The 13,219-nt window shown below is 36.5% G+C and overlaps 1 protein-coding gene across 1 annotated transcript in view; it reads right to left on the reverse strand.

Moving 5' to 3' along the window:
* LOC127866052 (protein transport protein Sec31A-like) overlaps positions 1-13,219 on the reverse strand; it is a 50,488-nt gene that overhangs the window by 16,669 nt on the left and 20,600 nt on the right. The window contains 6 exon segments of the mRNA XM_052406357.1: positions 1,234-1,263; positions 2,270-2,440; positions 2,960-3,102; positions 3,748-3,874; positions 5,362-5,540; positions 9,813-9,936. Coding sequence (XP_052262317.1) covers positions 1,234-1,263; positions 2,270-2,440; positions 2,960-3,102; positions 3,748-3,874; positions 5,362-5,540; positions 9,813-9,936 — 774 coding nt within the window.

Consider the following 13,219-nt stretch of genomic DNA (forward strand, 5'->3'; position numbering starts at 1 on the left):
AACTTCAGTCATAGAAATTCACATGCATTGTAGTTCTGCAATCATTATTAAAAGAGTTTTTACGATATTTTGTCCAAGGATTAAGGATATGACACTGACTAATGAAAGTTATAACACCACACTAGCATCTAGATACATTTATCACATTGCCTTTCCAAACACAGAAATTTGACTCAATGACAAGGTTTCAAGATGTAAGTATACTCGTATGCCCCCCAAAACCATGTTTTGACACATTTAAATCATCAATATATTCTACAGCTAACAAAATAACAAATGACCAATGTTTGTTGCAGTAAACTCTTTCTATATTCATCATCTTACATTCAGCTGTGAAAAAAAGAGCAAAGTTGTCCAAGAAGGGCCATAACTCTGTCAAAAATCATCGCATCCAAAATTCCTTTCTTTAAAATAATAAACAAATTAAGGTCATTCTACTGGGAAAGCTTGAGTAAGATCCACCCAGAAGTTAACAAAGAGTTAAAAACACAGAATCTTCCATAGTGAAAAACAGACACAACCATAATTCTGCCAAAAATCATCGCAGTCAAAATTCCTTTCCTTAAAATCACACATTCATGTCATTCAGTTATGAAAGTTTAAGCGATAATCCCCCAATATTCAAAGAGGAGTTAAAACAAAACATAATTTAAATTGATTACCAGTCACAAGGGCCATAATTTTGACGAAAATCGTTGCAACCAAAATTCCTTTCTTATCGATCATATACACACTAAGCTCATTCCATTGTGAAAGTTTTCGTGTGATAAACACGTTAATTTTAGATGAATTGAAGGCCAAAGCTTTAGATGACAATATATTTAATGTTGGAAAAACAGACAAATGGCCATAATTATGTAAAAAAATCATTGCAGCCCAAAATCGCTTAATTAAGCTAATTTACACATTAAGGTCATTCAACTGAGAAAGATCCACCCAGTTGTTAAAGAGAAGTTTACAACACAAGCTTTGGAATATATAGTTGTACCTTACAGACAGACAAGTGCAATGCTTAATACCCTCAACTCCGGGGAGACATACAAAAATATGGTAGATTCCATTTGATAAAAGGCTAATTAAAACGATTTACGTGGAAACATACTAATTTTACTTACAAACAATAAATCTCAAGTGAATGCAATTTTGAGGGATGTGAATACAATTTAAAGGGCAGTGTACAAGTTTTAGAAAATACATGTACTGACTACTAGGGTGGGCCAAAGAAATTCTTACACTCTTTTGTAGCAAAAATATCCACCTAAACTGAAAACATGTTCACTCAAATATCAGTATAACACAACAAACAAAGGCAAAAAAATAGACTCGTCACAATAGCCATGAATACCCCAAACACTGCATGTTGTAACAGCTAGCAAGTTGTAACGATGATAAATTGGACCCTGGGATATGACTAGGTTTTACCCCAGGGGAATTTTTCAACAAAATTTGTAGGGACCCGCAATTCAATATTACTTACCAAATTTTACAACCCATAGGCCTTGTGGTTTCAGATTGTTTGAGTCATTTTGCAGGTACGTCTAATTAAATAATTTGACCCCCTGGGTGGGACCAGTTATGAACCCAGGGAAATGATTGGATGAAACTAAGTAGAGGGCCATTATACAGGGTTAGATACCATAAATAATACATCTGGGGCTGTAGTTGCGGCGATTTACATTTTTACTAATAGTCTATAGTAACAATAATAATATTACAAACATGCCAGGTTGAAAAAGATGTCCGTGGTGATGCCAGAATACTACCCTTCGTAACTGGGAGTATGAGAAAATACAATAATTATGAAATTAAACTGTCAACAAATTGTTATTTGCAAATAATGTCCATTTTTGGTTAAAACATGATATCAATCATTAAAAGTGAAGTTGATATTTACAGGATAAATTGGAATTTTTTATTATTGCAATACTGCAAAATCTACACTAGTGGGAGTACCTGTAATCTAAAACAAATATGTACTGACAGCAAATACATTATTACTTTGAGAAATATCAAAACAAATATTACTCAGAAAAAAATTTATCACAAATGCTTATAACTTTAATGACATCATTTGATGAATATCTATAAACATTTTTGATAATTTTGTCTTAGTCATGAATGCTGTATACATAGCATTCATAATATACAACACATGAAAAATGGTGTGCAATCAATGACATTTTTCCCCCAAAAATTGTTAATTTGCTTATCTGTCAACAGGCCCCATTATAAAAGAATTCATTTTAAAACTAAATAGAATTTCTTTTACCTCTGAACTGTCCCCAAGGTAACGCAGAGCGGTATCCAGGCAACCCTGGGCAGCCAGTATTCCAGCATAGTTGCTGAGTTTGTCCGCTAGCGCCCCAGAGCCAATCTCAGCAGCATAGCCTCTTGAACACTCAACTGCTTTACGTAGCAACATCACCTTCTCCACTAGATCCTGCAAACCAGAAACAGATTGAGAGTAACAAATGTGATTCGCTCTGTGAAAACAATTTAATTTAATTTGTGTAGTATGTGTTTCCCCAGATAAGCTCGTGCAGTCAGCACAGGCTAATCAGTGACGACACGTTCTTTCTTAACTAGATTTTTGTCACTAACAGTCTTCCTTTAAACAGAAAATAAAATATTTTTTTTAAAGTTTGTCAAAGATTTAAGACGTATTCAAGGATTTATTCTTATAACTTAAGATATCAGCACAAACTGCAAGAAAAATTGTCTTTTATGCACTAACGATTTTTGCAAGTGTATTTCGATAACTTAAGTTGAGATATTTGCAAACATAGTGGTTAACAATGTGTTTACATTCTGTCCAGCCCGTGTGTAAAATCTGGGAAACCCTTGATTCTGCACTATGATTAGCTGCAGAGTAAAGTACTTCAAGTTGTTACCATTTACTACAATCAATGGTGAACAAAACCACTTCTCATATTACAGCATATGTTTTAACCTGTATTACCTGCAGGGCCAGTGGGGAGCTACTATTGGGTGTGATAGAGAACCAGTTCTCAACAAGTTTGTCCACGTTCCCTGAGCAAATGTAGCAAAGGCCCGCATATGGAGCCAGGTTGGAGTCTCCCTCCAGGCGTGCGGCCAGGTTATCTGTAACATCCCAAACATGAATAAATACCAGCAGTGAGTTTAAAACAGTCCTCAAAGGCTAACCAGGGTCCACACTCTCCGCTTTTTTCCATTTAAAGCAACTCTTCTTATTTGCCTGTGGGGACTGCACATGCTTACCTGGTACAACACTTTAGGCATATGCATTAAGTCCATATTTTCCAAGAAATGGGGCTCAATTATTAAAGAGTGAACATAGAACATTTTGTGAAAAGGCTGCTTGAACTGAAAATGTGTCATATACTCTGATTCCCTAAAAACACATGTTTTGAATACCGTCAAATCCACAAAACATTCTATAGCAGAGAAAGGGCAAAACTGATCACAGTAAAAATTGCTATCATAACAATCATCTAAATATTCAGCTGTACAAGTTTGAGAAAAATCCGCCAAGAAGTTAAAAGAGTTGAACAATTTTGGAACTATATATTCTCTAACAGCAATAACAGCGGAGTTATAACCACTTTATTTCGAGACCATATATTCTACAGTGAAAACAAAAAGACAGGTCTGGGGAGTCTCTTGTTCCGAAAAATGTAGTTCAATTTTATCTGGAACAGCATTTCACGCACATGCATGTAACCATACTTTCCTGGAGCAAGACTAATATGTGTTGCAGCTCCTTACCACACAGGTCAGGGAACTCGTCAGCCGGTGAGTATGTGAGGATGACAGCCAGGGCCTCCTTCCAGTTCTCCAGCTCACAGTGGCTCACAATGTGCCGCCAGTCATGGGTCACAATGGCTGATACCAGCTGAAACAAGCACATACATTGAATTGATATCCTCTGTCGAATAAATGCTGTTTATTGATGGGTGAACAACTATAAGTAAAAGTTATTTAAAGGGTTGTGCCTTTTCTCACTTATTTTTTTTGATTTTGTATGCATTGCCATCACCCTTATTGAAATCCTTACACCCATACTTTTCATGTTAAAATCTTTTATAGTTCCCAAGATATAGCCCTGAAACGCAATATAAACAAGGGCTGTTTGTAAAACATGCATGCCCCCCATATGGGCTGTCCGTTGTAGTGGCAGCCATTGTGTGATACGTTTTTTGTCACTGTGACCTTGACCTTTGACCTAGTGACCTGAAAATCAATAGGGGTCATCTGTGAGTCACGATCAATGTACCTATGAAGTGTCATGATCCTAGGCAAAAGCGTTCTTGAGTTATCATCCGAAAATCATTTTACTATTTCGGGTCACCGTGACCTTGACCTTTGACCTTGTGACCTCAAAATCAATAGGGGTCATCTGGGAGTCATGATCAATCTACCTGTGAAGTTTCATGATCCTAGGCATATGCGTTCTTGAGTTATCATCCGAAAACCATTTTACTATTTCGGGTCACCGTGACCTTGACCTTTGACCTAGTGACCTCAAAATCAATAGGGGTCATCTGCGAGTCATGATCAATCTACCCATGAAGTTTCATGATCCTAGGCGTATGCATTCTTGATTTATCATCCGGAAACCATTTTACTATTTCGGGTCACTGTGACCTTGACCTTTGACCTAGTGACCTCAAAATCAATAGGGGTCATCTGCGAGTTATGATCAATCTACCCAAGAAGTTTCATGATCCTAGGCGTATGCGTTCTTGAGTAATCATTCAAAAACCATTTTACTATTTCGGGTCACCATGACCTTGACCTTGTGACCTCAAAATCAATAGGGGTCATCTGCGAGTCATGATCAATGTACCTATGAAGTTTCATGATCCTAGGCCCAAGCGTTCTTGAGTTATCGTCTGACAACCACCTGGTGGACGGACCGACCGACCGACAGACCGACATACCGACAGACTGACATGAGCAAAGCAATATACCCCCTCTTCTTCGAAGGGGGGCATAATAAAACAATTGGCAATAACTCTCCTTTAAGAAAGTGTAGGGTTATGGTTCTTGTTCAGGGAACTTCTGCTCATTGATATCTTACACCTATTAAGTTTCCTATTTAAATCTTTCATGGTATCTAAGATATAAAAGTGAAAAATAAAAGTGAAAAGTTAAATCATTCAAAAACAATAAAGGGAAATAACTCTAAGTTAAGAAAGTGTATTGTTATGGTTCCTATGCATGGCGCGTCTTCTTAGCAATATCAATACACTCATGAAGCTAAAATATAGCCAGCCATGAGTATCAATACCAACATATGCTAAAGTATGGCTTGTAAATAATACATATTTGTCAAAATATATCCACAATAAATAATGAGTGTAAGAAGGCCCAGCATACCCTGCCCAGATTGGTTCCATTGCGTTGGAAGTATCGCTGTTGAGTCCTGCTGAGCAGTTCAGGTCCGCCCGCTATGGCAAGGAGAATGGCCTCCGCCATCTTGTTCTCACTTAGACAAATGTCCACTGCAGCCTCAAAGTTGCCAGTCAGCAAGGCTTGGCACAGCAACCCATCAGCATCTGTGATGCATGTCAAATTCTGCTATAGACTGACATTAACATTAAAGTCCATGTATTTGTTAAAATATAATGTTCAATATGAAATAACAAGTAGTAATATATATCAATCATGATTATATCACATTCAAATTGTCAACTATAAATACAATAAAATGGTTTAATTTAATTCTTATCATTAATATTAATTTACATAAGGTTTGTTTTGCAACTTGTAATTCATTTCCTTAAAAATGTGAAGGAGTGTTTTCAAGATGCCAACTTGTAGACTAACGCCGACCAAACAATCGGGCAGTTATAAACTAAGATCGCTTTGTTAATCAATATTTAGTATATCTTTAGTAACACAGGAGGCAATATGGGTGACATTGAAATTTAAGTTTATCAACAAATGTTTTACGATGAAAATGAGTCATGTAAAGCACCCCATGACTTAAACAGTTAAGAACAAGAGCACTGCCTTGCGGGTGCAGACCGCTCGTCTATTTTTCTTTTTAAAGGAGTAGGGACCTATCTCAATTTCAATCACAAAGAAGGGAGGGGTGGAGAGGGGTGTATAGTGTGGGGGTGTGGTCATTTATTACATTATCTTCCAAAAATGCAAAAAAATAATAATTTTTTTTTGGGGGGGGGGGGGGGGGCATTCTTGGGTGGGATGGTGGAGAGTATTTCAAAAATAAAATAATAACAAGGGACAAAATTGTCACAAAACCAGGTTTTCATTGTGAAAAAAAAATCTGATAAAGGGAGAGAACTCAAACCGAACTTTTGAAATGAACAAACAAAATTTACCCCCTTTGTAAGTTTGTTTTTAAAAAAAATCTATTTTTAGTCGTGGCAACCTTGACATTGGAGATATTGACGTGATTCTTTCGTGCGACACACCGTCCCATGATGGTGAACAAATGTGCCAAATGATTTTAAAATCTCACAATGAATGACATAGTTATGGCCAGGACAAGCTCATTTATGGCCATTTTTGACCTTTGAACTCAAAGTGTGACCTTGACCTTGGAGATATAGACGTAATTATTTCGCGCAACACACCGTCCCATGATGGTGAACAAATGTGCCAAATGATTTTAAAATCTCACAATGAATGACATAGTTATGGCCAGGACAAGCTCATTTATGGCCATTTTTTACCTTTGAACTCAAAGTGTGACCTTGAAGGGAGAAAACTCAAACCGAACTTTTAAATGAACAAACAAAATTTACCCCCTTTGTAAGTTTGTTTTTTAAAAAAATCTATTTTTAGTCGTGGCGACCTTGACATTGGAGATATCGACGTTATTATTTCGCGCGACACACCGTCCAATGATGGTGAACAAATGTGCCAAATGATTTTAAAATCTGACAATGAACGACATAGTTATGGCCCGGACAAGCTTGTTCCGCCCGCCCGCCAGCCAGCCAGCCCGCCCGCATTCGCCAATCTAATAACCAGTTTTTTCCTTCGGAAAACCTGGTTAAAAATAAATATTTGTGTTTTTTAACCATGTTTGAAAAAAAAACAAGAGATGTGTTCGTCAGAAACACAATGCCCCCTATTGCACCGCTTTGAAAAAAAATTGTTTGTTTCTTTTTACCTTTGACCTTGAAGGATGACCTTGACCTTGAACTTCCACCCCTCAAAATGTGCAGCTTTATGAGAACGCTGCTTTGAAATAATTATTTTTGACCTTTGACCTTGAAGAATGACCTTGACCTTGAAGATTGACCTTGACCTTGAACTTCCACCACTCAAAATGTGCAGCTTCATGATAACGCCGCTTTGATTTATTTTTTTAAACTTTGACCTTCAAGGATGACCTTGACCTTTAAGGATGACCTTGACCTTGAACTTCCACCACGCAAAATGTGCAGCTTCATGAGAACGCTGCTTTGATTTTATTTTATTTTTGACCTTTGACCTTGAAGGATGACCTTGACCTTGAAGGATGACCTTGACCTTGAACTTCTACCACTCAAAATGTGCAGCTTCATAAGAACGCTGCTTTGAATTTTTTATTTTTTTTACGTTGAAGGATGACCTTGACCTTGAAGTTCCACCACTCAAAATGTGCAGCTTCATAAAATACACATGCATGCCAAATATCAAGTTGCTATCTTCAATATTAACTAGAGCTTTGTCACAGTTGTGACGAATACCCCCACATGCCACATCAACACATAATATTTTGCATGTCGTCTTCACAAAAAACAGCAGACACCATGCTAAATTTTTAAAACGCACTAAGTGACTCCTTGACCTAGTTTTTGACCCAGAAAGGCCCATGTTCTAACTTGGCCTTAAGATCATCTCCATAAAACTTCTGACAAAGTTTGGTGAAGATCGGATGTAAACTACTTGAATTAGATAGCGGACACCATGCTAAATGTAAAAAAACGCACTAAGTGACCCCGTGACCTAGTTTTAGGCCCGGAATGGCCCATGTTCAAATTTGTCCTAGAGATCATTTAGATAAAACTTGTGACCAAGTTTGGTGAATGAAAACTACTTGAATTGCACTATATATTCAGATAAAAGGAAACGTCTTGAGGGGCATAACTTTGGACAAAATAATACGATGGATGGTTTAGCAACTTAAAAATTTCAAAGGGCCATTACTCTCTAAATAAATCATCTAACCAGAACAAACTAATAACATGCGCATCTCCTCAAGGTAGTTAAGCTTCCCATAAAGCTTCATTGAATTCCAGTCAGTAGTTGGGGAGAAATAGCCCAGACAAGAATTTCACTATATGTAGTTTATAGAAATTTTCAAAGGGCCATAACTCTGTGAAAAATCATCCGACCATAACCGGCTGATAATATGCACATCTCCGGTTGGTAGTGAAGCTTCCCATAAAGTTTCATTGAATTCCGGTCATTAGTTGCTGAGAAATAGCCCGGACAAGAATTGCACTATATGTACAGTTAATGGAAAATTTCAAAGGGCCATAACTCTGTGAAAAATCATTCGACCAGAACCCGCTGATTTTATGCACATCTCCTCTTGGTAGTGAAGCTTCCCATAAAGTTTCATTGAGATTCGGTCATTATTTTCTGAGAAATAGCCTGGACAAAAATTGTGCACAGACGGACACACAGAAACAAGGACGGACAGACGAAGCGGCGACTATATGCTCACCCCAAAATAAATTTTGGGGGAGCATAAAAAGGGCCATAATTCCGTAACAATGACAACCAGAGTTATGCAACTTGTCCTTTACTGTCCCCTTATGATAGTTTGCGAGTGTTCCAAGTATGAAAGCAATATCTATGATACTTTAGGGGTAAAGTGGACCAAAACACAAAACTTAACCAAATTTTCAAGTATTAAGGGCCCATAATTCCGTCAAGATGCCAGTCAGAGTTACATAACTTTGCCTGAACAGTCCCCTTAATAGTTAGTAAGTGTTGCAAGTATGAAAGCAATAGCTTTGATACTTTAGGAAAAAAGTGGACCTAAACACAAAACTTAACCAAATTTTCAATTTTCTAAGTATAAAAAGGGCACATAATTCTGTCAAAATGCCAGTCAGAGTTACATAACTTTGCCTGCACAGTCCCCTTATGATAGTTTGTAAGTGTTGCAAGTATGAAAGCAATAGCTTTGATACTTAAGGAATAAAATGGACCTAAACACAAAACTTGCCCAAAATTTTCAATTTTCTAAGTATAAAAAAGGCACATAATTCTGTCAAAATGCATGCCAGAGTTATCTAACTTTGCCTGCCCAGTCCCCTCATGATAGTAAGTAAGTGTACCAAGTTTGAATGCAATAGCATTGATACTTTATGAGAAAAGTGGACCTAAACGCAAAACTTAACCGGACGCAGACGCCAAGGTGATGACAATAGCTCATATTAAAAAAAAAAAATAGATGAGCTAAAAACTTATAATGCTAAGAACCTTTTTTTTCGCGTTAAGAAGAGTATAAACAATGGGTTACCCAATTTAAAAAGAAAATAACATGCAGATGAGATTGACTCCTGACAGTACAAAAGTCTTTCTTTAAATGAATACGAATTGAAATCTAAATGGTTTAAGTGATTTATTATATGGATTATACTTTGATGACAGAAAATAATAAGATGAAAACATCTTAAAATACAAACTTTTATATACTGAATATACATATAATTTTCTTGTGTTTTATTTATATGGGATCTTCCATCACCACAGTCCTATGAAAACGATTCCTATGACAACATCTGACGGAACAGGTATATCATGCCTATTTATTTCTCATATATTTGCTTGTTGGTTACTACAGTGGCCGTGCTTACCATCGCCTACAGAGAGATTCAGGGGTTCTTCCTGATTGTGAGAGTGAGACTGAGATATGGCGATGTCATCGAAGGCTGCTGAGCCAGTGTCAGACATGTCCAACTCATCTCGACTACCCGGCGTCTGCAATGCAAGCATGGTTGTGTTGTATAGCTGAATACTGCATCGATTGGCAGAATGTGTTATTTTATCTTGTAAAACTCGCATTCTAACATCGTTTTGAGTTAAGAATTTCCTTAAAGGTAATAATAATGATTACAAATTTACTATGAGAAGATTTATTTACATTTAATAACATATTATACTACAAAACAATTGCACTCATTTATATGCAATTGAAATACTGTTAAATTATAAATGTATGTTAACTACACTGTATATATGTATTGCACATCAATATAATTTAATAAGCACCAATTATATATTAAAAACTGCTAAAATAACATATACAATTTCATGATAAATCAGTAATTAAAGATACACTGGTAGATTATTGATATATTTACACAATATATTACACTCTATAATTCATATGTCTATTTGCTAAGTTATGGACCAGGAATATTTCCATATCATGAAATCAAAAGATACCATCAACAAGCCAACTGGAAAAACATTCACATTGAATATGCATCCTTGGTTATAAATATTAATCCATTAAGCAAAGTACAGACACCAGTCAATACAACTTATCCTCTAGTTATTTACTTTTAATAGCAATATCAAATGTAATATATGAATATATCTCTTTAATTGATATACAATTGTAAACTACTTAACATCTATATTTGCTATCCATAAATTGGACACTGTTTTGATGTATTTCGAGCATGTTTTGCACAGTATGACTACACATATAAATTTAAGTGCGATCAAGAAGAGTGTGCCAATTTTTAATTTTGTTTGTAGACAAACTAGAAGTAACAAGCGTTACTTCAAAATTGCAAATGTTCATTTTGTATTTGTTGTCATCACAGCCAAAAACAGCAATGAATGTGATGGATGAAACATGGCAAAACTGGCACCAAACCCAAACACAACAGACTTTTGTTTAACAAGTGTTTTCAAACAAGAGGGCCTGAAAGGCCCAAGGTATCCCCCGCAACATATGCTTTGTTTGAGGATGGGTGCAAATTGGACGGAAGAACATAATGATAGATAGACGGACGAAGGACAATAACACAAAACTAAGACAAAGGAAGGTTTTTAAGCCTTCCCAAGACCAAGTTTCAAAGAAATCTGCCAACGCGCTTCCAAGATATGGCTCCGGATACAAAAATGCCTATAGTAAAAAGCATTTTTTCAAGATACAAAGGGCCATATGTCTGTTTTTAACAGATGGTGTACAATGCCATTTGGCGTGCATCATCCTCTTATGCATATATATACTCATACCAAGTTTAAATGAAATCCGCCAAAGCACTTCCAAGATATGGCTCCGGACACAAAAGTGCCTATAGTAAAAAGCATTTTTTCAAGATACAAAGGGCCATAAGTCTGTTTTTAACAGATGGTGTACAATGCCATTTGGCGTGCATCATCCTCTTATGCATATATATATACTCATACCAAGTTTAAATGAAATCCACCAAAGAACTTCCAAGATATGGCTCCGGACACAAAAGTGCCGGACGGCCGGACAGCCGGACGGACGGACAACGCCAAAACAATATCCCTCTGCCTCTGGCGGGGGATAATAAATACAACTGAGCCGGTCTCTGGGAAAACTGGGCTTAATGCATGTGCATGAGATATCATCCCAGATTAGCATGTGCAGTTCTCACAGTCTAATCTGGGACAACACTTTTCGCTTTAAAGGAATTTTTTGTTTAAAAAAATCTTCTGAACAAAAATTCAGTCTAGGCAGAAAGAGGAGTCCATGTTGAGCCTGTGCAGACAGCACAGGCTAATTTCAAAGATACTTAATGAACTTGGATAAAGCCTGGTTTGCCCAAAAGGCCTCCTCAAATGAATACAAACACCACTTCTTTCTCTGCTTTACATAGCAAATACCTACCCATCTTCTGTACTGTAAATGAATATTGAGCATGGTTATCAAAACAGATTCTAACTTTACAATTTGGCGCATAATATATCACAAAACCAATGGCTGGAAATTATAATGCAATGTCAATGTAACAGTTCATTATAAATAAATAAATGGATTTTGAATAGAGCAAAGTCTCCTAATTTCGACATGTCCGTTATTTCGACATGCTTTGACATTTTTTATCTAATTCAGCCTAGTGCGGTGCGTTCTAGTCAATTTGAGTTCATTTTTGATGACGTCATATATTTCTGCCATCATCAAAATATTATACCCATAAAAGTTTGCGTTTGTTTTTTCCGTAAACCAAGGTTGAATAACACAGATTGTTTTGTGTTTTTACGCGAATGCGGCCCTCATACAAAGCTGTAAGACACGCAGCAACGAACGGTAAGTCTCTTTTGGTTTTCTTGTGGGAATACGTTATAATTTGTATTGAAAACGGATAAACAAACATGGAAGATCACATTGTTAAACAGTTCTACTAAGCTGTGAGCTTTTTGACTGCAAATGCAGGGGTGTCAAAGTTAGGATAACAAAAAATCGTTTGGACCGTAAATACGACATAGCGAATAATATAACTAAATAACTATTACACATTGCCTTATGTAATCTTTTCATTATATATAGATATATGGGTGCCGGTCAACTCGTACCTAAGTCAACTCGCACGTTTTTATATAGATCAACATCATTACTTTGTAATTTAATATAACATGAACATACCAGCTCTAGTTTTTCTTGAATGCTCTGAGCTTTTAGGAGTATATATGTACAGCGACCTGGAGGGTAAATAGCTGGAAGTTGGATTATTGCAACTGATACCAGCTCCATCCATAATATATGAATTTGCAACCCTGTTGCACACCAGATTTAGCAAAATATGCGTTTGTTCTTTTCATCAAACTCCAACCAGTAAAACTGGTTTAACTAAGTCGTCTGAAAAACACGCGACTTCGGTGTTTCATTTGCTTTAATTGTTTTTTTGTTTTCTGATTTTTTAGATTCATTCTCATCAATTACTATTTTCTGTTTCGTCGAAAGTGGTATGCCAAAACCGGCAAGCGTACGTTGCGACATTCAGAACACGAATGCTTCGTAGTACAAGTTCAATATTTTTGTCAAATTCATATCTGTGTTTGCCAACAAAATATTTTGACAAGTTATAAACGGGTAACAATGTTCTTTATTGAAACAATGGAGCTGCTTTACTAACTGTTACAACAATTAACAACTTTTTGCCAAACAGGGTCGAAGACGGGGTCTCAACTTCTTTGCCGACATTCACACGTTATTGTTATCAAAACATCGTGACAATAAACAAGCACTTACTCCAATTAAGCGCGGTCCGCACCCTGA

The sequence above is a fragment of the Dreissena polymorpha genome, chromosome 2 (assembly GCF_020536995.1).
Source record: "Dreissena polymorpha isolate Duluth1 chromosome 2, UMN_Dpol_1.0, whole genome shotgun sequence".
Classification (NCBI taxonomy): domain Eukaryota; kingdom Metazoa; phylum Mollusca; class Bivalvia; order Myida; family Dreissenidae; genus Dreissena; species Dreissena polymorpha.